At 42.1% G+C, this 26,621-nt stretch overlaps 1 protein-coding gene and 1 non-coding gene across 2 annotated transcripts; both read left to right on the top strand.

The window, feature by feature from the left end:
• Positions 1-2,418: 2,418 nt before the first annotated feature.
• trnak-uuu (transfer RNA lysine (anticodon UUU)) lies at positions 2,419-2,491 on the top strand. Its single transcript has one exon. It is a non-coding gene; the product is annotated as a tRNA-Lys (tRNA).
• Positions 2,492-2,957: 466 nt separating this feature from the next.
• LOC114553072 (solute carrier family 25 member 36-A) lies at positions 2,958-20,878 on the top strand. Its single transcript, XM_028574170.1, has 7 exons — positions 2,958-3,435; positions 5,143-5,307; positions 11,411-11,488; positions 13,296-13,396; positions 17,420-17,486; positions 19,850-20,139; positions 20,235-20,878. The coding sequence occupies exons 1-7, from the start codon at positions 3,395-3,397 to the stop codon at positions 20,426-20,428; spliced, it is 936 nt and encodes a 311-aa protein (XP_028429971.1). The 5' UTR covers positions 2,958-3,394; the 3' UTR covers positions 20,429-20,878.
• Positions 20,879-26,621: the final 5,743 nt, after the last annotated feature.

Here is a 26,621-nt window from a genome sequence, read left to right as displayed (position 1 = left end):
ATAAATAACAACTCATTTCCCCAGTATTTCAAATGTTACACTGTCCAGTTTCAAGGTCTTGTAAACTATAGTCACACAGACTAACAAAGAGCTGGTGTACAGACTTCCCTACGAGGTAAGAGATTTTGGTACAAGTGCATACTTCTTACATGCAAGAAAGCAAAGACCTGCATAAGCATTACACAATTGTCTCCAGCCTATACCCAGTACCCTAAAAATGTTTTAACTCCCAAATCTTGTTAGGTTTGGAGAGACGCAACAAACCATTTCTCTTGTTTCAAGTACAACTTTCAAACATCTTCCAAGAAAGAACCTGCCTATGAGAGTGGGCCTGGTTATATAAAGGTAGTAGTAATAAGCACTCACTAAGAGAGAATCACAGTTTACCTACCGTAGTGTGTATTAGAGCATTAGAGCAGTGGTAGTATATTGGCTCGGTTGTCTCATCATTACTTTGCACGCTATCCACTGGCCAGGCTGATAATCACTCAGAACAAAAAGGTTCTTTAGTAGTTCTTTTAGCGCCACCAACAGATTGCCCTTTTTGGCTGTAAGTGAAATGTCTCGACAACTACTGGATGGATTGCCATGAAATTTGGTACTGATGTTCATGGTGCCCAGAGGATGAATTCCAATTACTTTAGTGATCCACTGACTTTCCTCCGGCACAACCAGTACGTTTTACCATATTCTCAAAACTATCTTAACATCTACTTGATGGGTTGCCATTACATTTTGTACAGATATCCATGTTGCCCAGATGATGAATTCTAATGACTTTGAAGATCCCTTAATTTTACTCAAGCACCACCATGATGTTGAATTGTTTTAATATGTGGGAAATGTCTTCAACTATTGGATGGATTACCATGAAATTTGGTAGACGCATTCATGCCCTCCTTTGATGAAGTGATCACTTACATTTTCATCTAGAGCCATCATCAGGTCAGAATTTCTGTTTGTCCACTACTTGGATTTACGACAAAGCACACGCAAAACAAATGACATTTCCATCAACCTCAGCTGCACTTTGTGTATTGTGTTCATTTGCAAATGTTTGTGTGCTAACACGTTAATCCGAGCAAGCTGTATAACCCTCTAAACACCAGGATGTTAGCATTGTCACTTTGAGCATAATAGCATCTTGATGTTAGCATTTAGCTCAAAGCACCACTCAACCTACGTACATCCAAACAGAGCCACTAGCATAGCTGTAGACTCTTAGTCTCATTACACCTCAAATCACAAATGAATGTGTCATTTGTAATGCAGGGAAATACACAAAACACAAATATATTTCAGAAACATTAATACATTTCAGAATTTGGCAGACACTGCATATTGGATTTAAAGACTTCCTTCATTTAGATTTTATGTTAAAAAATGGAGGAAAATGGCTGCAGATGAATGCACATGTCATGTGCATTAATGTTAATCTATGATGTGATTGTACTACTGAAGCATTCATTTGAGAAATGAATCAGATTGTTCCAGGGCTAGGCTGTTGACCTCAGCAGACATACTGCCTTTTTGCCTGTCATACACTCGGACAGTAACGTGACTACATGAGAAATTATGGCACATGATCTGGCCTGCTTAAATTGCATCTGTAATTATAAAATGAAGTGGCGTATGGATTTTATTCTGCTGTCCAAATTGGAAAACTTCATTTTCTGTGTACAGTTGAGTCTCAACTCTCAATTCACCTCCCTCTTTCTTTTCCTCTTACACACACACACACACACACACACACACACACACACACACACACACACACACACACACATAAAGTTGCCCATAGTAAATGCACAAAGAACCTCTGTATGAAATATTTGGCCCACATTTACCAAAATGGATTGAGGGCAAATAACTCTGTGGGTAGCAACATTTATTTTTCCCAGTGTCTAAATTCATCATATCAAGCGTGATAAACATAAAACTTAGGGGCTGGTTACAGGCTGCAACAATCGGCCCTTTCTTTAAAAAAAAAAAAGATTTCATCCAAGTCCAGTAGTGTTACATAACATAGTTCCATGGGAAAGCCTAGTGCGTAGATATTTGTACTACCTATAACATTTAACTCACATGAATTTGACGGTTATTTTGCAAATGGGCCATGGTATCTGCTAAGCGATGAAGCAGAAATCAGCTTACATAATAGGAATGCAGATTGGAAAATTGTACTCAGCTTCATTATGGATTCCCCTGTCAGAATTCAGTAAGTGGTAGCCTACAGGAGATGATCATTCACCTATACCATTTGGGCATATCTTAAAGCAATTCGCTTACAAGTCTTGGTCAATCAATACTGTAAATGATATAAATGATCATGGTAATAAGCATACAATTTTGTACAGTTTCTTTCAATGGGATGATGGGATCGATAAGTGAAATATTATATAGATGTGATATTTAAGAGCCCGGATAGCTCAGTCGGTAGAGCATCAGACTTTTAATCTGAGGGTCCAGGGTTCAAGTCCCTGTTCGGGCGATAGCATTTTTAAAGACAAAAGTTTCCTATCGTGGAATGCACGTATCTAGCATTCAACTCAGACTGTTTCACCCTTTGCACGTCGTCGGAGTGGGCGTTCATGTTGCGACATAAACTGTCAAGTACTTGAAGTAAAAGGCAAAAAACATTACTCTATGCCAAAGTGTTTATAATCGAGTAACCTATTGGCAATGAGCTGTTTATTGAGAGTAGACAGTAGTGTATGTGTAGTGTTGTGTGATTGTTATTGTTTACTTTTCTAGTGTAATTTATGGATGTAACCTAGCTAACTAAGCAAAGTTAGAAGTCAATCGTGTTTCTCGTATTCCCATCGTTGCATCAGCTAAACAGTCACTCCCGCTGCATCCTGAGTGATGATCTCTCTGCCCTTCAAAATAAAAGCGATGTCACGTGAAAGAGTAGTGGAGGGGCGGGTTTACACGACACCTTAGCCAATCACCGCCTCTGTTTTGCGGCATCCCATTCGACGATAAACATTGCGACCTGACCTGCAGTACTTTCAGAGAGGCAAGGCACGTACGTGAGTGAGGCCGAGTCGCGTACACGGTCGTTATTTCTGCAAGATATCTTGACTCACGAACATCAGATGCCCACACTATGGTGAAGCATTACCCCGTTTCAAAAGAAGGCGACGCAAACCTGTCGCTCTGATATTGACCTCTAACGTCGAAAAGCCGTTAGCTTTGGCAGCTAACGCAAGCTAGCTAAGTTAGCTGTTACGTATCCTCGTTTTTTACCACACGCAACTGACCTCCACCACAACACAGGCGTACTGAGTTTAATTTGTTTTCTAGGCTGGGGTCGTTATTCTCCTGTGTCTTAACGTTCGCTCCCGTTGTCCCCGTGTGGTGCCCCGTGGACGGTTCCCGAATATGATACATAATGAGTCAAAGAGATACCTTGGTTCATCTGTTTGCTGGAGGGTGAGTGTATTCTCATGTCACATACAAGAACTGAGCTAGCTAGCTAGCTCGCCGCTCACGGCTAACTTTCGTTGCTAACCAGTAGCTTCACATCATGGGATGTTTGTATTGGTGCTGAATTAGTGCATACTGTTAACCTGAAGATCCGTGTATGCATCGCTGTGTCAGATGTCCGCTAACTAATCTTGCCCATGCATGTGCACTCGTTGGAGTTGCCCTCAATGTCACAAGTTACAATGACATTCCAATGTATGAATGAAATGGTTGGTTTGTGGAAGCGTGTTCTGTTGTGTCTTCGTATCAAGTATGACATTTTGCACGAAAGCTAAAACTTAACATTAGCCACATCTATGTACAGTCTTCATTTCAAAAAGCAGTCCGCGTAGTGTATCGGCCATAACGTTAGTGCATCAAAACAGACGTAGGAAAACTGCCAATAAAGGTCACTCAGAATAATAAAGGGATGCATTTTGGTCAAATTAATTATATTGAATTAATCACAGTCTGAAACCGTTATAGAACGGGTGCAATTGCACATACAGCCTCAGAACATAGAGTAGACTATCAAGGTAACTCGTTGAGAGTTTACAATGATTAATTCCTTTGAGGTAAATTAGCACCTCACTTACAATTGGTAACGGCAGCAGTGACTCCAACACTGTTCTCTTTTCATTTCTTATTCTGTTGTGTGGCTACACTAATAGAGGAATAACTACTAGAATGTATTAACTGATAAATTAAGAATTATAGTAATTTAAAGTAGGATTTATTCTAGTTTAATAGTCTAAACATGTAAACCCTTTAAGGATAGTCTTTGTTGCATATGAAGCTGGCTGACACCGATTAGCCTCCCTCTGCCAAAAACTATATTGAAAAGGACTTTGTATTTTGGCTTTGGTGCTGATTGAAAATTAACCCTAACTAAAGATAACCGCTGTTGCTCTTGCTTTTGATATACTTTAGTTTGGCCCTGCCCACTACAGTCCTGTCAGGTTGTTTATTTTATGTAGTCCACATAGATATGTTTTTTGTGTTTTCGCTAAGCAGTCTTCTTTACATTTGTTATGTGAGCAGAATACTTAGACCTGAAATACCTGAGCTGGTCATAAGTTGATGCCCTGGATCTAGCACATTGTTTGTACAAGGCGTACAAGTTATGCTTGTCTTCAGGTCTTGGCTTACAGTTTTGTAAATTTGTAGAAATGAAAACATTCAATGATTTTGTTTTACAATTAACCATTGTCAATGTGTGTATTTTGACAAATGGGACAGCAAAATGAGAAACATAACATCTCTACAAACGTTTCTTTTTCTATAACCCCAATGGTTGTGATTGTACGCCCTACTCTCAAAACATATTTGCAATTATGTGATTCCTATTTGGTTCATTCTTAAATTAAATTACATACATCTGTGCATTTTTTTAATGTAGTGTGGCAATGGACAGGAGCTTGTTGTTATTCCCCAAGAAACACAAACCGTTCCTGTCTAGCTCGCTGTTCCCACATATTGTCATTTCTTGTCCACATGCCAGGGATCTTTAGAATTCCACTAACCACATCATTTGCTAATTCATTTGTGCAAGAATATTAACACTTCACACCCATCCTGACTGTTGACTATGTTGATAATGTGCAGTCTTGTTCTGTTACTTGAGACTTGTTTGCTATGTCACCTCCACCTTTTCCATCTATGTCTTTCTGCCAGATGTGGGGGCACGGTAGGAGCCATACTGACTTGTCCACTGGAAGTAGTGAAGACCCGTCTGCAGTCCTCCTCCATCACCCTCTATGTGTCTGAGGTTCAGCTGAGTACTGTCAATGGGGCGAGTGTGGCCCGCATGTCTCCGCCAGGCCCTCTGCACTGCCTCAAGTGGGTATTCAACAACATTTATTACTGTCGGACTGCCATGGCAATACTACTACTGTTATCATTGCGGCGCTATTGATACTCTTATTGGTTCCTTCTTTAAAGTGGCTATATGTAACTTTCAGTTTGTGTTGATTTCAGCGGCCCCTTTGGACAAAGGTGGTAGTGTTTTTACCACACTTGCTGTCGACAATGTCTAGGAGTTAGCATTACGTGGAGGTCATATAGTCTCGATGAATGTTTTTCTCAGACAGATAATCATTCATTTACAATAAGAGAATACGTTACAGATGCATCGTTGCATTTCCAGTGTTGCATACGGTAACTTAGCCTACTTTGGATGTATTGTGAGCTAAACCGGGTATCACTGTCACTGTGTCACGAGCCAAAGCATTAAGAGATTGTTGTAGCAACCAACGTAGTAATAAATTAGCTTTATATAACTCATTTCATGAAACCCACGGACGCTTTACACAACTACAGGGGGACAAGTGAAAAGAAAATAGTAGGCCAACACAAACACAGACTTAAAGGAATAAAACTTCAGCGCTAAATGGAAGGGGGAGGTAATTTAAAGTGCCCATATAATGAAAAAATCTCTTTTTCTGGGATTTGGGGTGTTATTTTGTGTTTCTGAAAAAAAACATCCATGTTGTTTTGAGTGAGATACGGGTTTCTGAATGTGTCCTGCCTTCAGTCTCCGGGTGAGCTGTTCAAAATCGGCACGGCTTTTTACGTCACTAGCCAAAACATGGTGGCTAGCCGTAGCATGCTAGCGCTAGCATGCTAGCTTGTTCTGATTGGCAAAACATTGCTACAACACACACTAGTTCACCATAATCTACAAAAGATCTGAGTGATCCTTACCTAGGTACTGCGCATGTGCGACTGCCAACAACGATGTTACAGCAGTGAGAGGTCTCACTATGTAGCTAAAAAGAGAGACCTGAACACTCATGGTGAAAAGAGGAGCTGCAGCAATGTGCAGTACAACAAAAATATGGTGTTTTTTGAAAATGAAACCATGTAAACCTATTCTGGTACAACCTCAAAATACAATTATGAACCTGAAAATGAGCATAATATGGGCGCTTTAATGTTTGCTACTGACGTACAACCACATCGCGCAATCTAAAGGTATTTTATGAATGAAGTAGACATAGGCTATAACCAGAGGTGTCAAAAGTATTCACATTCATTACTCAAGTAGAAGTATAGATGCAAGGCAAGGCAGCTTTATTTATATAGCACATTTCAGCAACAGGGCAATTCAAAGTGTTTTGCATAAAACATTAAAGAGCAGTTAGAAAACAATTAAAAAACAATAATAAACAAATTAAAAACATTAAAAGACAAGAATAAAATTGATAGTGCAGTATAAGAATAAAAGTTACAGTGCAATATAAGGAGTAGAAAGTACAGATAATTGCGTGAAAATGTAAGGAGTAGAAGTAAAAAGTATGCTCTAAAATAATTACTCCAGAATTACCCAAAATTTCTACTTAAGTAAGGTAACAAAGTATTTGTACTTCATTACTTGACACCTGTGGCTATAACATACCTGAGGGCCAGTTTGGGGACGTTTTTGAATCTGTTACAGTCCCGTAATTGTGTTGAAAGCCCGACTAAGTGTGTCTCGGATTTCGCCTGTCATCTTTCACATTCCCCTTTTTAGCTTTTAGTTCTTCTTTTAATTTCCTTCTTTTCTGTGATGGTCCTGCCCCAGTATCAGCCATAACTACATCAGATAACTTCTAAATTAAAATTAAAATACAATTAGGCCTGTATAAAGAAATCTCCTGGTACCTTTTTACCTTGCTTGATACAATAACTCAGGTTTTCCAGTGTTAAGCCGAAATCTGTGACCCATCAGAATGTGTGCTCTGTAGCGCCATCTACCTGCCCTAAATCAGTTTGTGACTTTGCAGAAAAAATCGGACCTGTGCAGAGGCTTTAATAAAAACTATATACAGATAGCGTTCTTTTTGATAGCGTTAGTGTCATACGCTGTTCCAGGTAATTTATGATCATCAGATGGAACATTACAGTTTCAGAAACATTTAAAAGTTACATATAGTTACTTGAACTACTACAAAAAGTGGATTTCTTTAAAAAGAATACTAAGTCCAGAACAGGATTAAAATGTGTTTATCCTTCAAGTATAACAAAATATTGTTGATGAGAGTTTCTAGAGCTATATAAACTCGATAATGTTTCCCTGCAAACAAATCTAAATAATATACTCAACATCAAAACACTGAGTGAAGTTTAGAAAGAGTGTAGTACATAGAAATCAAGTCACTATCACTCATTCATCATCCCGCTTATTTGGCCGCTGGTAGAGGGGTGAGGGGCTGGTTTGGGAGTGGGGGCTGCCGCCTCAGCCAGAAAGTCTACACGATTTTGCTCAGTTTTACATGACAAATTAGGTCACACAGTGAGGCTTCATACTGACAGTTCTCAGACAGACAGAAGAGACAGAGAGAGGAGAGGCTGCACTCGTGACCATACATTAGACCAAAACCATCTTACCAATCCATTCATGTCACTTGCTGGTTTCTTCAAGTACAGAGAAAAGAACTGACTGTAAAAAAATAAATAATTTTTAGAACGACGAACGGGTTCCAATTCAGAACCAGGTTTCAGAGGGCATCCGTACTTACATCCAGTATATATTTTGAATACTTTACAGACAATGTTGCCTAAACTTACACGTCAGTAAACATTGATAGCATGGGGTGAATATTTGAATTTGAACCAAAATGAGTGGAACATGTACAGTAGGTTCCTCCTCCCTGCTCTCCCAGAGAGTTCAGCATGCAGAGTCTCTGTTCCTCATTCGACAGACACTGTGTTGTTGCTGTTGTTGTTTGTGCAGGGCTAGCTTCCCACTGGCAAGGCCAACCACTCCCTGAAACCCAACTCCTCACCCTTTGGGAAAACTACACACACAGCACACATCAATCGCTTCAGCCAAGCAGGACATTCTTTTTTTATTTTTTTTTATCACAAATCCAACTATTATTACTTCTTTATCTTGTGAGATATTTCAGTGTTTCTTCTATGTTGATAGCATAGTGGCGGTGCACCACCGCTCCTTCAGCTGTTTATGAAAAGTGATAAAGTCGTAGAGTCATTCGCTCTCTCTCCCATAGCTCTCTCCCCCGTAGGGTGAGCAGAGCAACTGGAACAGTGACAGGACGTAATCACTCGCGAAGTCATGGCAACCAAATAAACCACAAAAGGGCAAGTACTACTTCACTCAAAGTGATAAACGGCTACGAAAGCCGCAACATGAAATCCGCACTCACGCGGGTCCCGTGAAATTTGACAGCTACGGTTTATTGGAAAATAGTGTTGGGCACGCTGACTCTGATGAATTTACTGTTTATCAGACCCCAGATGAGACAAGAAGCTAATGTTAGCTAATGCTGCTATAATGGCCCCTTTGCCTCTGACTCCTGTTGCAGGAGAACGCTGTATTCCTCCGACACGCTGTATCAACGTTACGGTTTTAAAACCATTATTATAAGCCCGTACACTGACATCCAATACCCCCCACGCTTTGTTCTGTAGGCTGACAGTGTAATCCTAACTAAATGACTGTTGGCATATTTTTTGACTGCTGTTGAATTAGGGCTGTAGCAATACACTAATCTCACGATACAATACACGATATTCAGCTCACGATACGATTCAATATAATTTGATACACTTACATCATTTTCTGAAAGATTTAAAGGGGACCGAGTGATTTTGGTGACATCTTTGGAGTGTTCAATTTATTTGGATTTAATTAATTGAACTGAAAACTAAAAACATCAATTACACAATATATGTCTTTGACTGGACAGAGAGTCTACAGCAGGGATCATCAACTACATTTTTTTCAGAATTTTTCTAAGCACTCTGGCAGCCGGACTTTCAAATAAAGAAAATTTATTTATACCTAATACGCCTATTCTTGTTTGAAATTTTCACTTTCTTACTGAATTAATGCTATATTTTTTTACATGTATTAGTGTGAGCAAACTCCTAAAAACATGGAAACTCCATAATGATAACTGTCTCTTTAACTAGAAAAAGATCTCAGACTAGGAGGCAGTTCACTGAGGAGTGATGGTTAAAGTCTGTGATTATGGAAACATTATTGTAGTATGCAGCATCCTGATTGGTGGAAAATGCTTGCAGAAAGAGAGGCTGTTGTCAGGTAAACATGTCACTGTCAAAGAGGCTGAAGCAAAAAGTTGACGTGGAAAAGCCAAAAGCCCAGCTTTAATGATGAATGGACTGATAAGCAGGCTATGCAGTCATCATGTATGCCTCATTTGCAATGAAACGATGTCGTTGCAAAATAATACAACCAGCATCACCATCATCACTCGAACATAACTATCGCGTCATTCACGTGCATATTAAGTAGCTCCAGATTGCCCGCTCCAGCGGAGAGTTTGGTTTGATCAGCCAACAGTGACGTTTACAATAATTTGTCAAAATTTCCAGATTCCCAGCAACCTAAGATAAACAGTTAGACTAAAAACCGACAGCTTTTGTTTTAGCTTGTTTGTAAAAATTCGCTATTTGCAGAGTAGAGCTGTGTTTGCGTAAAACAGCGCGGTGGACTGAGCAGATTGAAATATCGCTTTCTACATGTTTATGCCAGTCTACAGAGGTGAGTGCATTGATAAGTATTGACTTTCTACTCACAAAGGTTTAATTGTAGCCTATTTACAGAAAAGAGACAGCGTGAGTTCATCTGCCCCAGCGGCCGTTGGTAACTCTGTATCGTTCCCAGTAAGGTGCTGCGTGTTTTAACCTTTAACGCACACAAACATCTCGGCTCAGCTGTATGTGTGGAGCTCGGGCATCGCTGTACAGAATCCCGGCACGTGAATAGAACTGTAAATACAGGGGGCTGGGTTTTTTAGTGGCATCATCACTCGATTAAATGTATTTTTCTCAAACCAAAACTTAGTAGTGTTATAGTGCTGTGAAAGTAGTCTAAAGAATATGCAGCATGCAGCCACCACCAATCACATTACATTTTTGACATGTTGCAGGCATTGATGCGATAGGGTGCGGTCAGCCAGGCTGCTTGCAAATGTTTATTTGACCAGCCTCTGGACACTGCAGCCATCCTAGCCTATTGTGTCCCACCAGTGTTAAGACGACGCACACGAAGTCTAAGAAGACGAGCACATTTGCTTTTTGTAAGCGGTACACAAACCCCAATAAATGGGGAAAATGCAAGACTGTCATGGCTGTAACTGGTTAACTTTTCCCTATTCCTTGGATATGTGTTTGTTCATCATTTCATTTTGGGAATCTGTTGTAATGCCAGCCTTGACTATTAGGGGTGTAACCATACATCGATCTGGATAGATATATACATTCAGTCATCAACGATCCAATATCATCGATTCAAAGTGAAAATATCCATACATACTGTATAATCATTTTTAAGATGCACCTTTTATTTTGAAATTCCCACTTTATTTTTATTAAAAGAAGTGGTTTGTTTTTCATTTAAATGCCTGGAAGAGCTCAGCAATAACATTTTAAAATTACATTTTAGTTGCTTTTTGTAAGTTCATATACATGTAATGATTGTGTTTAATGGGCTTATGATATGTCTCATATTGATCGCAGTCCCCTCAATTGAATCAAATCAAAATCGTATCGTGGCAGACTTTGTGATATCAGAAAATATCATATCCTTTTCCAAAGAATCAGTAGAATGTTGTATCGTGCTAAAATCTGTGATTTACACCCCTATTGCTAGGCCGCATTTATTATAACTTTGCTTCTGGTTGTATCTAGTTTCAATTGGCACACAAACCTCTTCAAAGTCATTATTTTATTACTACTATATACTTAATATTAAAACTGACTTCACCATCCCTGTGGGCCAAAGAGAAAGCTAGAATTGTTAACTAATATCTTTGGAATTTTAATTGGAATTTCAACTGTATATTGGACTACCAGAAATTGGACAACACTGCTAGAAAATCTTTGTATACACCAGTAATGACCATAAATCATGCACCTTGTCTCGGTGGTAGAGTCATAATGTAGATGTTCCTGTGTTTGTGTGTTTTGTATTCAGGTTGATAATGGAGAAAGAAGGGCCTCGCTCTCTCTTCAGGGGTTTGGGGCCAAACTTGGTGGGTGTGGCACCATCCAGGTAATCCGTCACCTGTCATTTTCTTCATATTCATAGTAATGTGTACCTCCTTCTTGAGTATGACTTAAAAGATTATGAAGCTATTGGTGCTATCTTCAAGTAAAGTGATTCTTAGTTAAGTGATAGTTAACATAACAGCATAGTTAGATAACAGCATCTCTTTGACTAATTGAATATTTGGTGGAATTGTAAATCTTCCAAATTGTGTCTCCGTTGTCATTATTCCCCTGCAGATGAAATCCAGGTGGATCGTGTTTAGAACTGCAAAGGATAAGTTAAACAATTCGATTAGTTAATAGACAGAAAATGAGTCAGCAATTTGTTTCGTAATCGATTATTTCAAGCAAAATGTCAAACTTTCTCCATTTCTAGCATCTGAAATGCTTCAACTTTCAACATCCTATTTAGTGTTTTTGTCAGCCTCCAGTGTACTCCGGTGACAGCTGTGCTTCAAGCACCTCAGCTTGCATGTTAACTACTGAATATCAGCATGTTGACATTTAACATATAGCAGAAAGCAGATGTATGTTATGCATTGACAGCAGTTTTACACAAATCCACTAATGTCTGCTCTGACATAGCAGGAGAAGCGCAGGTGTAATCGATAACGTTAACAATTGCTGCACTCCATTTAGGGGAGCCACTTCCCGTGTCCTTGTATCGTGCATGCTCTCTGGATAGATTAATCCCCGCACCAGGGGCGTTGTGCGGAATGAACGCCTTATTCGTCTTATCTTATCAGTTCCATACACCGCTTTGATATCAACTGTTCTTATTCTATGGTAGCTGATTCAGTCACCTTTGATCTGCACATGCATTGGCTCACCGCAATTTTAGGTGAGTTGTGGACACATGGGCTGTTTTTCAGGGAGACATGGCTGTAAGAAACAGTGTTATTATGTAACCGCCACAGGGCCTCATTGAGGTTACCTGGTAACAACGAAGCATTAGGGATACATGGTCATTTAGGTCTCCATTATCTTCATGGCTTTCTCCGCAGTTTCTGCACTGAGACTTGGCAACAAGAGCAGCATCAAAAACAGTCTATTTCGTGGAAATACTGTAACTGAATGCAGTTAGGTAATAACATACTATAACAGTCATGATCATTAATCACCCTCTGTAGTAACAGATAGTAGCAAAGTGGGGGCTAATGGCAGCGGGCAGCGGCTAATGCTGCAGCAACCAGGTGCCAATGCTAAGCACATGTAGAGTGTTTTATTAGCATCTTGCATGAATGAACACTGACGCAGTGGAGGTGAAGGCAACAAGGCCTTCTGAACTGTGACGCGGATTTCAAGATGAATGCACACACAAACGCTGTCTAATAACGTGACTGAGCTTTGAGCGTCATTAACAGTCGGACTCCGCACATTTGGCAAATTAATCAGACTGCACGTTGTGCTGGTAGAAGTGGGGAAAAAGCAGATGTATTTAGACGTGAGCATGAACATGATCGTGATGACCTTTTTTAAATTAGTGAAAACAAGATAATTAGTGAAATAAATGAGCTTTTTTTTTTTCTGAATAGCCTCTTTGTTTAACTAAGCTGATTTGCTCACACGGTTGGTTCTGCTCCCGGCTTTACACAAAAATTGTTAAAGCTCATTAATATGAACCTGACATGGGACAGTTTTACGTGGTGATTTAGTGTAATTAATTAATCTACGTATATATTGCTACTGGAGGCACATAGTTACCTGGACTAATTATATTTACACTAAAACACAAAAAACACGGCTTGTATAACTTGTACTGTTGTAACATAATTGAAACCCTTTAAACCTTTTTGTCTTACTTTCAACAGAGCAATCTATTTTGCTGCTTACTCCACTGCCAAAGAGAAACTGAACGGTGTGTTGGAACCAGACTCCACGCAGGTGCACATGGTGTCGGCTGGAATGGCAGGTAACTATATACATGAGGTGACAGGTTGACGCTCGCTGCCATGCAGCAATAACGAAAGAGCTTATTTAAAAACGTAACATTTTAAATACAGTTTGATTATTCTCTGACCCTTTTTATATGTCAAGGGTTGGTTATCTGCTCTCATGTCACTCTGATCCCGCTGGGAATGCTGTAGAACGTGGGTGGACCGCTTACAGTGCATACAGTATGCCTGTGTGTATTTTTGGGTGTATGTGACAGGTTCAGGCTCAGACTTTTCGACAACCCAGTCAAGGTCAACTTTGTCAGTGCATATCTCTCCAGTGCCGATCCACTTATTCTTAAGAACTGACTCAGCCGGACTGACAGGTGGTGAGGAGTTGACAGTGCTGCGATTAATCTCGTCTGAGCGATGACACGTGATACCTACAGCAGAGGTTAGAGCTGGTGTCTGCCATGGCTAACAATGAATGTCTGCTTGATAGAAAGATGACCCCCAAGCTGAGAGCCTTACCAATATATCTGCAGGCCAATTTCTCTTAGCGAATATTATTCCCATAGGGACCAAATTTGCATAATCCAATAATGTAGAAATACCAAAGTAGTCCGGAATTCAAAATCCTACTTAAAAAGTACAGAAGCATTATCCGTAAAATGCACACAATGTATCGGAAGTAAAAGTGTTGTTTCTGCAGAAACCTGTGATAATGATATTATCTCGAGGTGGAGCTAGTTTGGGTGGAAGGGTGGACTCTCTTTAGTGTACCTTTGCTGTATGTCTATAAAGTAGGCCTAGTACACATGTAAGTATGCATGTGCAAAGCAATTCTTAAAACTTGGTGTCTAGTGTAATGTCTAGGGATTTTTCACAAAGTTTGAGCATGCTGTGTAAAGTCCTGTGGGATGGTGGAATGGGAAGTAAAATGGTTGCATGCCAATCATTTTGCCTCACACAAGCCTGTGTCTGTTTTCGGCTTTAACTCTACCGTAGCTCCCCTCTCGCAAGGGCACGAGACCCCCACATCACCAGGGGTCTCTAGTTGCATCTGTGAGGAGTTACTTGGGTGTGCGTGAGTACTCACCACAGACCTGGGGGGGGAAAAACTCTGACTGTTGTTTGTGCATATGCACCAAACAAGAGTTCGGAGTATTCGGCCTTCTTGGAGACCTTGACTGGAGTCCTGCATGGGGCTCCAGTGGGGGACTCCATTGTTCTGCTGGGGGACTTCAACGCGCACGTGGGCAATGATGGAGACACCTGGAGAGGCGTGATTGGGAGGAACGGCCACCCTGATCTAAACCAGAGTGGTTGTTTGTTGTTGGACTTCTGTGCTAGTCATGGATTGTCTATAACAAACACCATGTTCGAACATAGGGATGCTCATAAGTGTACTTGGTACCAGAGCACCCTAGGCCAAAGGTCAAGGATCGATTTTATAATCGTTTCATCTGATCTGAGGCCGTATGTTTTGGACACTCGGGTGAAGAGAGGGGCGGAGCTGTCAACCGATCACCATCTGGTGGTGAGTTGGGTCAGGGGGTGGGGGAAGACTCTGGACAGACCTGGTAAGCCCAAACGGGGAGTTCGGGTAAATTGGGAATGTCTGGAGGAGGCCCCTGTCCGACAGACTTTCAACTCACACCTCTGGCGGAGCTTTTCGTGCATCCCTGTGGAGGCTGGGGGCATTGAACCAGAGTGTACAATGTTCAAAGTTTCCATTGCTGAAGCTGTGGTGAGGAGCTGTGGTCTTAGGGTCTTAGGTGCCTCAAGGGGCGGTAACCCACGAACACCTTGGTGGACACCGGTGGTCAGGGAAGCCGTCCGACTGAAGGAGGAGTCTTTCCGGGATATGTTATCCCAGAGGACTCCGGAGGCGGTTGCAGGGTACCAAAGGGCTGCAGCCTCTGCCGTGAAAGAGGCAAAGCAGCGGGTGTGGGAGAAGTTTGGAGAAGACATGGAGAAGGACTTTTGGTCGGCACCAAGGTGCTTCTGGAAAACTGTTCGCCACCTCAGGAGGGGGAAGCGGGGAACCATCCAAGCTGTGTACAGTAAGGATGGGACACTGTTGACCTCAACTGAGGAGGTAATAGGGCAGTGGAAGGAGCACTTTGAGGAACTCCTGAATCTGACTAATACGCCCTCTGTTAGAGGCAGAGCTGGAGGATGATGGGGGATCATTGTCAATTTCCCAGGTGGAAGTCACTGATGTAGTCAAACAACTCCTCAGTGGCAAAGCCCCGGGGATTGATGAGATCCGTCCAGAAATGCTCAAGGCTCTGGGTGTGGAGGGGCTGTCCTGGTTGACACACCTCTTCAACATTGCGTGGAAGTCTGGGACAGTGCCAAAGGAGTGGCAGACCGGGGTGGTGGTCCCCCTTTTTAAAAAGCGGGACCAGAGTGTGTGTGCCAATTATAGGGGTATCACACTTCTCAGCCTCCCTGGTAAAGTCTACTCCAAGGTGCTGGAAAGGAGGGTTCGGCCGATAGTCGAACCTCAGATTGAAGAGGAACAATGCGGATTCCGTCCTGGTCGTGGAACAACGGACCAGCTCTTCACTCTCGCAAGGATCCTTGAGGGAGCCTGGGAGTATGCCCAACCGGTCTACATTTGTTTTGTGGATCTGGAAAAGGCGTATGACCGGGTCCCCCGGAAGATACTGTGGGAGGTGCTGCGGGAGTATGGGGTGAGGGGGTCTCTACTCAGGGCCATCCAATCTCTGTACGACCAAAGTGAGAGCTGTGTCCGGGTTCTGTGCAGTAAGTCGGACTCGTTTCAGGTGAGGGTTGGCCTCCGCCAGGGCTGCGCTTTGTCACCAATCCTGTTTGTAACATTTATGGACAGGATATCGAGGCGTAGTCGGGGTGGGGAGGGGTTGCAGTTCGGTGGGCTGGGGATCTCATCGCTGCTCTTTGCAGATGATGTGGTCCTGATGGCATCATCGGCCTGTGACCTTCAGCACTCACTGGATCGGTTCGCAGCAGAGAGTGAAGCGGTTGGGATGAGGATCAGCACCTCTAAATCTGAGGCCATGGTTCTCAGCAGGAAACCGATGGAGTGCCTACTCCAGGTAGGGAATGAGTCCTTACCCCAAGTGAAGGAGTTCAAGTACCTTGGGGTTTTGTTCGCGAGTGAGGGGACAATGGAGCGGGAGATTGGTCGGAGAATCGGCGCAGCGGGTGCGGTATTACATTCAATTTATCGCACAGTTGTGACGAAAAGAGAGCTGAGCCAGAAGGCAAAGCTCTCGATCTACCGGTCAGTTTTCATTCCTACCCTCACTTATGGTCATGAAGGCTGGGTCATGACCAAAAGAACGAGATCCAGGGTACAAGCGGCCGAAATGGGTTTCCTCAGGAGGGTGGCTGGCGTCTCCCTTAGAGATAGGGTGAGAAGCTCAGTCATCCGTGAGGAGCTCGGAGTAGAGCCGCTGCTCCTTTGCGTCGAAAGGAGCCAGTTGAGGTGGTTCGGGCATCTGGTAAGGATGCCCCCTGGGCGCCTCCCTAGGGAGGTGTTCCAGGCACGTCCAGCTGGGAGGAGGCCTCGGGGAAGACCCAGGACTAGGTGGAGGGATTATATCTCCAACCTGGCCTGGGAACGCCTCGGGATCCCCCAGTCGGAGCTGGTTAATGTTGCTCGGGAAAGGGAAGTTTGGGGTCCCCTGCTGGAGCTGCTCCCCCTGCGACCTGACACCGGATAAGCGGACGAAGATGGATGGATGGAGTCTGCACAACATTTTATTTTTATGCCATTCAGTTGCTCCCCTACCAGCACACAGGATAGTCTATAGAGCGGCTAGCTCTCCGTCTCTCTCTCGAAGCTGCCTTTTGTGACTTCACATTTTATTTTGTTAAAATACCATTTTGACATTGTTTTAACTTAACCAACATGAATGCAGCATAAAGAATATTACATCTTACTCAGACTGTTGGTTGTCGGACAGTTATTGTACCACTGGCAGTTTGGCACTTAAGACTGATAATGTTATTTTTAGATTTTGAGCAAAATGTAATCATGTTTTTTTATTTTTTTTTTACCTCCACAGGTTTTACAGCCATCACAGCAACCAATCCAATATGGCTCATAAAGACCCGTCTGCAGCTAGATGCTAGGTAAATATGACACAAGGGTGTGAGCTTCACAAAGTTCCCTTCCCAAGAGAGGGACTAACCGTTATTATACGCCCTATGATATGTTTTTCATTAATGCAAATGCTCATAACCACACAGGAACAACCCTCATTGATTGCTTTTACATGAATAACCAGTTTTTAGAGAATCACATTTATGTGTTTGAGCATGTAAACACCATAATCCATTTTCATAAACCCAAATAAGCCCTTTTGCTATTTATGCGAACCCCGAATATTGTACCTAGAGTACTCCAAATGAAACAGGGATACTGCTGCATGTATACACCTTAATCCGGTTACCCGCCGCCAACAATCTGCACTGGCCTCAGCCAAGTGATGTTTACAGAAATACAAACCGTGGTGGAAGCGAAAGCATCTCACTTCTGGAGCGATGAAAAAAACAGAGTTTGGTCTTTCAATAATGAAAGAGGCTGTGTATCTTTATCCACTGCTTCTCTGTCCTACGTGGTGGTAGTGGCAGGCTGCCACCAGTTTGGGCGACGGTGTTATCAGAGAAGCGTAGCTCCATTCAGGAATAGCTCAGTACGAGAGATGGTGGATGAGCTCAGAGCAGAGCTGTTGGCAATCAGGGTAGAAAAGAAATTAGCAGCAACAATGTGAAGTAGGGCTGCACAATTAATCGCAATTTTATCAAATCCGCAATATGGACTAGTGCAATATCCAAATTGCAGGGGGGTGCAATATTTGTTAAAGGCAAAATATGTGTCAAACCATTCTAAAATAATATATCGTGGTGTTGCAGAGACATCCCGGCCCACAAATCGTATCCTACAGACTAAAAAAAAAAAAAAAAGTCCTTTTATTTTCATGAGTATTTACATTGTAGATTCTCACTGAAGGCATCAAAACTATGAATGAACACATATGGAATTATGTACATAACAAAAAAGTGTGAAATAACTGAAAACATGTCTTATATTTTAGATTCCTCAAAGTAGCCACCCTTTGCTCTGATTACTGCTTTGCACACTCTTGGTATTCTCTTGATGAGCTTCAAGAGGTAGTCACCTGAAATGGTTTTCCAACAGTCTTGAGGAGTTCCCAGAGATGATTAGCACTTGTTGGCCCTTTTGCCTTCACTCTGCGGTCCAGCTCACCTGAAAACATCTCGCTTGGGTTCAGGTCCGGTGACTATGGAGGCCAGGTCATCTGGCGCAGCACTCCATCACTCTCCTTCTTGGTCAAATAGCCCTTACACAGCCTGGGAGGTGTTTGGGGGTAGTGTCCTGTTGAAAAATAAATGATGGTCCAACTAAACGCAAACTGGATGGGATGGCATGTTGCTGCAGGATGCTGTGGTAGACATGCTGGTTCAGTATGCCTTCAATTTTGAATAAATCCCCAACAGTGTCACCAGCAAAGCACCCCCACACCATCACACCTCCTCCTCCATGCTTCACGGTGGGAACAAGGCATGTAGAATCCATCCGTTCACCTTTTCTGCGTCGCACAAAGACACGGCGGTTGGAACCAAAGATCTCAAATTTGGACTCATCAGACCAAAGCACAGATTTCCACTGGTCTAATGTCCATTCCTTGTGTTTCTTGGCCCAAATAAATCTCTTCTGCTTGTTGCCTCTCCTTAGCAGTGGTTTCCTAGCGGCTTGACCATGAAGGCCTGATTCGCGCAGTCTCCTCTTAACACTTGTTCTAGAGTTTGTCTGCTGCTAGAACTCTGTGTGGCATTAATCTGGTCTCTAATCTGAGCTGCTGTTAACTTGCGATTTCTGAGGCTTGTGACTCGGATGAACTTATCCTCAGCAGCAGAGGTGACTCTTGGTCTTCCTTTCCTGGGGCGGCCCTCATGTGAGCCAGTTTCAATTTTCCGGACTGACTGACCTTCATTTGTTAAAGTAATGATGGCCACTTGTTTCTCTTTACTTAGCTTATTGGTTCTTGCCATAATATGAATTCTAAGAGTTGTCCAATAGGGCTGTCGGCTGTGTATCAACCTGACTTCTGCACAACACAACTGATGGTCCCAACCCCATTAATAAGGGAAATAATTCCACTAATTAACCCTGACAAGGCACACCTGTGAAGTGAAAACCATTTCAGGTGACTACCTCATGAAGCTCATTGAGAGAACACCAAGGGTTTGCTGTTGTGTGTCCTTGTTTCTCCTTCAAGAGCATAGCTTTTCCTGCACACTTGTGTTTTAAATGCAAACATAAACCGTGAGCGGGGGCAGAAATTGGAGTTTCTGCCGGGGCTCTGATGTAACCCAGGAATCTGCGAGGAATCTGTACATTAAGTTTCATGACGTGACCCGTTATTGTGTTTAAGTTAGTTCTTTTACTTACCTGTACGGTCTTTTCTCAGGAATCGAGGTGAGCGAAGGATGAGTGCATTTCAGTGCATGCGCCGGGTGTATCAGACAGATGGCCTGCGCGGCTTTTACAGGGGTATGTCGGCATCCTACGCCGGTATCTCAGAGACTGTGATCCACTTTGTGATCTATGAAAACATCAAACGTCGCCTCTTAGAGGCCAAGGCGCCGCAGAACATGGACGAGGAAGAAGAGACGTCCAAAGATGCTTCAGACTTTATCGGGATGATGCTTGCTGCTGCCACCTCCAAGACCTGTGCCACATCTATTGCTTATCCTCATGGTAAGAGTTTGTGCCTAGCAATTAGCTGATATTAGCCAATTCATATTAGCCCGTTTGTTTCCATTTAACCCTTTCCTTTGTTATTTACTTTGCAGAAGTGATCCGCACCAGGCTACGTGAGGAGGGCACCAAGTATAACTCCTTCTTCCAGACTCTGACAACAGTGCCCAAAGAGGAGGGCTACCGCGCCCTGTACCGCGGCCTCACCACACACCTGGTACGACAGATCCCCAACACCGCCATCATGATGTGCACCTACGAGTTGGTTGTCTACCTCCTAAACGGTTAAAGTCTTGTCCCCCCACCACGAACCCCCCCCTCCCCTACGTAGACAGTGTATGTAACCCTGCCCCTGTTCAGAGACAGAGAAAAGAGAAGGAGAGCCAACTGCACACCAGCCAGCACATGAACCTGCTTGCCAGAAGAGGACCAAGACCGCAGCAAGACCTTTATGTCTCAGTGGCGCAAGTGGTTGTGAAAAATAAGTTGGGAGTAGTTCTTTGTTTTATAACCAAAGGTTCTGGCACAGGGACGAGGATTGGGAAGTTCCTCACATTGGTTTGGGGTTCTCGGGTCTAGCAATGGCAAAGAAATGGTTGTCCGATGTTTATTTTGATTCCATCTTTTTCTCCCTTCAGTTATATACATTGTTTCTGGGAGCACAGATTCAGGGTGCTGAAGAAAGAGTTACAGTACATTCTGCCTCTAACAATACTACTAATAAAAGAAGTACAGTAATTTCAATCCTTACCATCTAGTGGATGTAAGAGCCCCCCCGCCCCCTCCAGCAGTAGGCTTTTGCTGTCATGCTGATGGAATAGTTTTTAAAAATATTTTATTAGTATCATTAGAGGACCAGAATACAAAGATGCCAGACTCTGGGGTGAGCCGAAGTATCTGCCAGGGGGGGGGCTTTCAAGTTAGCGAAGAAGAAATCATTGCTTGAGGCTGGTTGAGGTAGGATTAATGGAGGAAAAAGGGTGACAACTGGTAGGGAGGTGAGTGGGAGACGTGCCTTGAGGGAAGATGTAATGTAGACTGAGATGCACAAAGGCTGTAGGAGGAAAAGGCGCTCTGGTTGACCGGTCACAAACAAAGGTAATACTGGAGAGATGTAGAGTCGTACACTGGTATTGTGTGATTACAGGTGCCGTTAGCAAGAACCTTTTGCACATCGCGAACGTAGACCCACTCGCCTAAACGTTATCAGCAGTCCCAAATACTGGTCGCAATCTCATATTACAATTGACATGCCTTTACAGCTTTTTACACAGAATAAGTTTATGGTTGATTGCTGCTTGCTTATAATAAGTGAAGTCTACATATTCACATTGAACTCTGTTACCTGTATGTGGAAGAAGAGTATTCACTAAGGTTAGATGGCAGGTAAAAAGTCCCCAAACCAGAATATAAACTGTTCTAACTACTGGAATGTAAAAAAAAAAAAAAAAAAAAAAAAAAAAAAGAACTTCACTGAAGGCAAGGAAGATTAAAACACTGACCCATGTTGTGAACTAAAATATATAAACTTAACAAAGCTTAACATATTGTTGTATTAATAGATATAAACTGCCTACATAACACCGTTGTGTTGCATTTGTCTGCCAAGAAATGGCAAAATGCAAACATACAGGAGTATGGTACAGGAGAGGGGGTATTTGCCTTTTTAGTTGTTACCTTTGCTTAAACAACGATGTTGTTCTTATAGCACTTTTCAATGTCTTTTTCTAGAATCCTAATCTCTTTTTTTTTTTTTTTTTCCGTCAGTTGGAGAATCCAGGCTAGTTTTACAGGCGAGGACAATCCTCTTGAGTTTACTCTGGAAACCTGTTTAGCCAGTGTGTGGACAAGTGGCCAGAAATATGCCCATCATAAGCGCACATTAATTCAATACAGACCAGTATAAAAAAAGAACCGTAACCATTTGTTTCCCTCCCCATATTCAGTTGTTGTTTTAGAAAAAAAGTTGAACTGCATTACAACCAGTTTAAAAAAAAAAAAAAAAAAAAAAAAAAAAAAACGGGCGCCGTTGTTTGTCAGTGTCTTACTGTACTGTTGGATGTCCTTGTCATAGAAGGGAAAGGTACTTGCTCTCTGCTTGGATCTTTTTTATGTCAGACATTTCTACAGACAAATACAGTGTTTTGCTGTCACCTCATTTATCCTATTAACCACAAAATTAACTTTTGCTCTGTAATCCCATAACGTGAGAACCTAGCCTGTTGATTGTGTGCATTTTTACCGCAAGCTGCAAACCTGAAGGACCTTGATTAGCCTACAATGCTAACTCATTTTTACCAGCAGGAGCTGTTGCCGTTATTCCTGCACTGCAGTGTATTTAAACTCACTTTTGAAAATCTTTCCAAACCCTTCACTGGGTTAATGGGTGTGTGCAGCAGTGAGTGTGCACGTGCCCGGCTCCTGTGGAATGGAATGGCGGTTTTGGCGAAATATGCAGATCAACTATGCTCGCTTTCTCACGAGGCGCCGTTGTACGTGATATTGCAGAAACGGCTACAGTGTGTGGCCCTCAAACAGCCTCAGATGCTTTTCTTCACTGGAATTATTGATGTGATCCTCAATGTGAAAATTTTTCAGTTTCACTGCACACATGATGGAAGCATTAGATTAGGCTCATTGTGCAAATCTTATCAGAGATATATTAAGGCTTATATTCAGTACCATCAACACACTCTATTGATGTAGTGAGACGGGAGTCCGTGGGTGCTGCTAATAGTGATCTGTGCTGGCTACCGTGGATTTTATAACCGGATCGATAGACAGTCCAAGCACGTAGTGTGACTTGATTGTAACTGTATGGTTATGTGCATCTCTTTCACTTGTCTGTCATATGATGCATTATTCCCTGCATCCCATGGTTATTCCTTTGCACCCACATGTTTGCATTGTGTGCCAGTTAATGTGTGTGCATATGTGTGTATGTGTTTGACGTGTGCTTGCTTGAATGACAATCGTATGTCATTCGATCGTGTCTTGTGTGTAAGAGACCATATGAGTATGTATGTACTCACGAGAATAGCTGCAAACAGTGTTGTTTTTATCTTTTTAAATAAATTGTTGCCTTTTCCTGATGCCCATTTGTTTTGTTTTTCCACGTTGTCATCGATGAGCCCACTGTGTGTGAGTGTGGCTCAGCCTATGCATTCTCATACCTGTTTTTGTAAAAGAAAAAGCCAATAAAATGGAAAGTGCAAGTATAATTAAGTGTCAGGAACTCTTGCTGAGAACATCCAACTGTTACTTAGTGCTTTAAACCAGGGGTCTTCAACTTTTTATTTTTTTATTTTTTAAGGACTCCTTAATTGAAAGAGAGCATGGACCCCCTACTACATGTATTGTATGAAATGAAGTTGCATATTAAACTGGGCCTACAATAACACGTAGAGCTGCCCAAAACCTTTATACATACCTTTTTTGTTTTTTTGCATAGAATACTAAGTTAGTAAAATAGCCTAATAATTGTTGTCATGGTTTTATAAATCATGTTTTAATGTTAAAACACATGCGGCACAGTGAATCGTTAGGATTACTAACTCTCTCCGTGTGTGGCTATCTTAGTGATTACCTTACCTATAGGCCAGTAAGCCTATCATCAGTGGGGATTGATATTTGCTAATAATATGTTAGATTCATGTTAAGATTTCTAAATTGTTGAACCGATTTCAAAAATTAAGACTAATTTGTGGGGCCCCCTGCATTGACTCATAGGACCACATGTTGAAGATCCCTGCTTTAAACAATACTTTTGATGTATAGCTGCCCCATGTTAGTATCTTTCCAACCACCAGGTGGTAGTGTGGACCTGCCTATAACTTCCTCTGGCACACCATCAGCTCAATGGAGCAGATACTGAGATACGACAGCCTGCTGCTGCCTCATGCCAAAATATGGGAGAGAGAGAGATGAAAACAAGAGCCATTCTGCTCCTCAGACACACTTGTGATATGAAATGAGGCATGCAGCTACATGTGAATTTTGCCAACTAAAGCAGAACATAAACTGATTGCAAAATAGAGGATGAATGACAAAAAGATGCCAGATAAATGTTTGCATATCCTCAGCTGAAAAACACACTTGCCTAATTCATAGCTCATGTCCTGGCCTGAACAACAGCATAACATCACATTAGCTCCAGAAGGACCAGCCTGAGTCAGACACCACACATATTTATTTTGTCAGACTGAAAGGGAGGAGTGTGTTCCCGAAACATGTTCCACAATCTGCCAGCCACGCCAGCGTTCTTTGGAATAATACAAAGTGCCATGGGGTGTTGGCTGAGCCTCACTTTTAAAAGGACTATTAGGGACACACTGTGAAACGACAGCATGGAGCCAGTAGAGTGTTATGACTGGCACCTTGTTTACCTCTGAACTGGAGTGGAAGGGAAAGGAGTGCAGAGAAAGAGACAGAAAAATGCTGTTTTTCATTTCCTTTGACAGGCTTTTGGCTGTGTTGGGTGTTTTCTGTTGCCTGGTTTAATCCTGAAAAAAAGAAATCTGGTCACTAATTTTTATTTGAGTTATTTATTTTTTTTACATTATATATCAAGCTTTTCATCTTCTTGCTTTTTGCCTCTTTTCTGTTGCCTATTGCTTTGTACACACATTCCAATTTCCACTTCCACTGAAGTGATTCCTCATTTCTGAGGTCCTGCAGAGGAAGGCAGCATGCAGCCTTGGGGCACTCCAACTGTTAAGCATTGCACTCTCATTGGGACACAGACAGATATAAAAAGAGAAAAAGTGGTCATAACTGAAGCAGCAGAAGCGCAGAGATATCCTGATTTTAGTCCCTATATGGTTCAAGCTCCAAACATACTGAATGCTATATTTACAGTAATGCAATTTATCAGGTAGAACCTCCTAACACCCGAGTTAATAATCAAGTCCCGACGAGTCAGGCCGGGTTCAGGCAAATATTTACAAATCATGTTTGGGTTCGGCCTGTTGACAGGGTGCCTCAAATTCTTTTTAGTGCAAGTATAGTGTAAAATAAATACAAGTGATGGACCTACTGTCTTTGTTGGGCCATTCTTGTTCAGTGCTGGGGTTGTTATGCAGGCTATACTTGACAACGCATTAACACTTCACATGGGCAATTTCAGGTGCTAAATATTCATGTACCACAAACTCAGTGCTTTTGCTTACATTTACTGTGTCGGGCTCGGATCGATTAGGACCGAAATGTGCGACCCGAGCTGCACTCTAGTTCATAACACAGTCTTTTATTTTTTTATTATTTTTAAGTGTATTAACAAGGGACACATAAAATAGATTTTTAAATAAATGTTCCAAGTTTTAATCCTTTAATCTTTTAAACTAATTGGCATTTGCATAAAAGTATCCAATAAAAATGTGATTTGGGCCAAACAGCTCCTCCCGTCAAATAGAACCACATTTGAGCCACAGATGACAATAAAGGGATATTTCTAAATGCTAAAAGCTACTCTATGAGCAGTAAAGGGAGAAGAGTCAAAAAGTCAGTGAGCTGACTTCATAATATAGTTACACAGCAATATTTACGTAAACGTTTGCTAACGGTCATACTAGACCAAGTAAAGCTGGAGCAACAGCACCCCTGAGTGTATCAAATTGAGCAAGTGTGATTTATTTCTTATGAAGTTGACTTCCTCCAAAAGAGGAACAATGCATTTGTTTCTTCTTTTTCAAACACTACATAGTCTTGCTTCAAAACACTGCCTTCAGAGCCACAGAACATAGAACTGAGAAGTACTCTTTGTGACACATAAAGAATACTTTTAGGAAGAATTAGAAAAAAAAAGTATGTCGACATGCATCTTTTATCTCTCACAATGGGAACTTTCCGTTATGGTTCTATCTAGGCTACAGTTAGAAACCTAACCAAAGAACAGTTGACAGTTCATCCTTTTTTACGTGTGAAATCTTTGTCCTTCCACACCCTGGGAGACTCTGTATGTCCACATTGTCTCTTCACTGCCTCATTCTAACCCCGGCCAGTAATTGGAGGCTCTCCGTGGTGTATAGAGACAGTTTTCTGCAGGGGAGTCACTGAGTGGCTGAACACATGAACTTCAGACCGAGCCAGAGCAGTCGGTGCAGCGCATGGCTGTCTGTCTGCTGCATGGCCGAGGGTGAAACAGTCGGTAGCTTGGATTCTTGAGCAGCTGGGCTCCAAAATGCGACCTGCCCATCTTCCACAAATGCATCATACAGGCACAGCAGTGCTTTGGGCTTGTTGGCGTCAGCATGCCAACAGTGACCATGCCAACATATTGATCTTAAGAGTACAGCTGAGGCTGATGAAATTGTCATTTTAGTCTGAAGGTATGTGGTCTTACAATTAAGAAATAAGAGGAGAAATTGTACATTCTCTACACATAATGCAATCTTGATCACAACCAGACACAGAAAGTGTGAACATTTTTGAGTCAGTCTGGTGACCTTGGAGTAAAATATGAATTCAAATGCATCCGCAAAACA

Source organism: Perca flavescens, chromosome 3, assembly GCF_004354835.1.
Source record: "Perca flavescens isolate YP-PL-M2 chromosome 3, PFLA_1.0, whole genome shotgun sequence".
NCBI classification, from domain to species: Eukaryota; Metazoa; Chordata; class Actinopteri; order Perciformes; family Percidae; genus Perca; species Perca flavescens.
Note: the sequence above shows the minus strand (reverse complement) of the source record. Positions and strands in the feature narration are given on the sequence as shown.

What these genes read in the sequence shown, in the direction of transcription:
- LOC114553072 (XM_028574170.1), top strand. Translation starts at nt 3,395, where the DNA reads ATGAGTCAAAGAGATACCTTGGTTCATCTGTTTGCTGGAGG. An exon ending in GTTCATCTGTTTGCTGGAGG is followed by an intron (nt 3,436 to 5,142) that starts GTGAGTGTATTC and finishes TCTTTCTGCCAG; the next exon opens with ATGTGGGGGCACGGTAGGAG. An exon ending in GTGGGTGTGGCACCATCCAG is followed by an intron (nt 11,489 to 13,295) that starts GTAATCCGTCAC and finishes TACTTTCAACAG; the next exon opens with AGCAATCTATTTTGCTGCTT.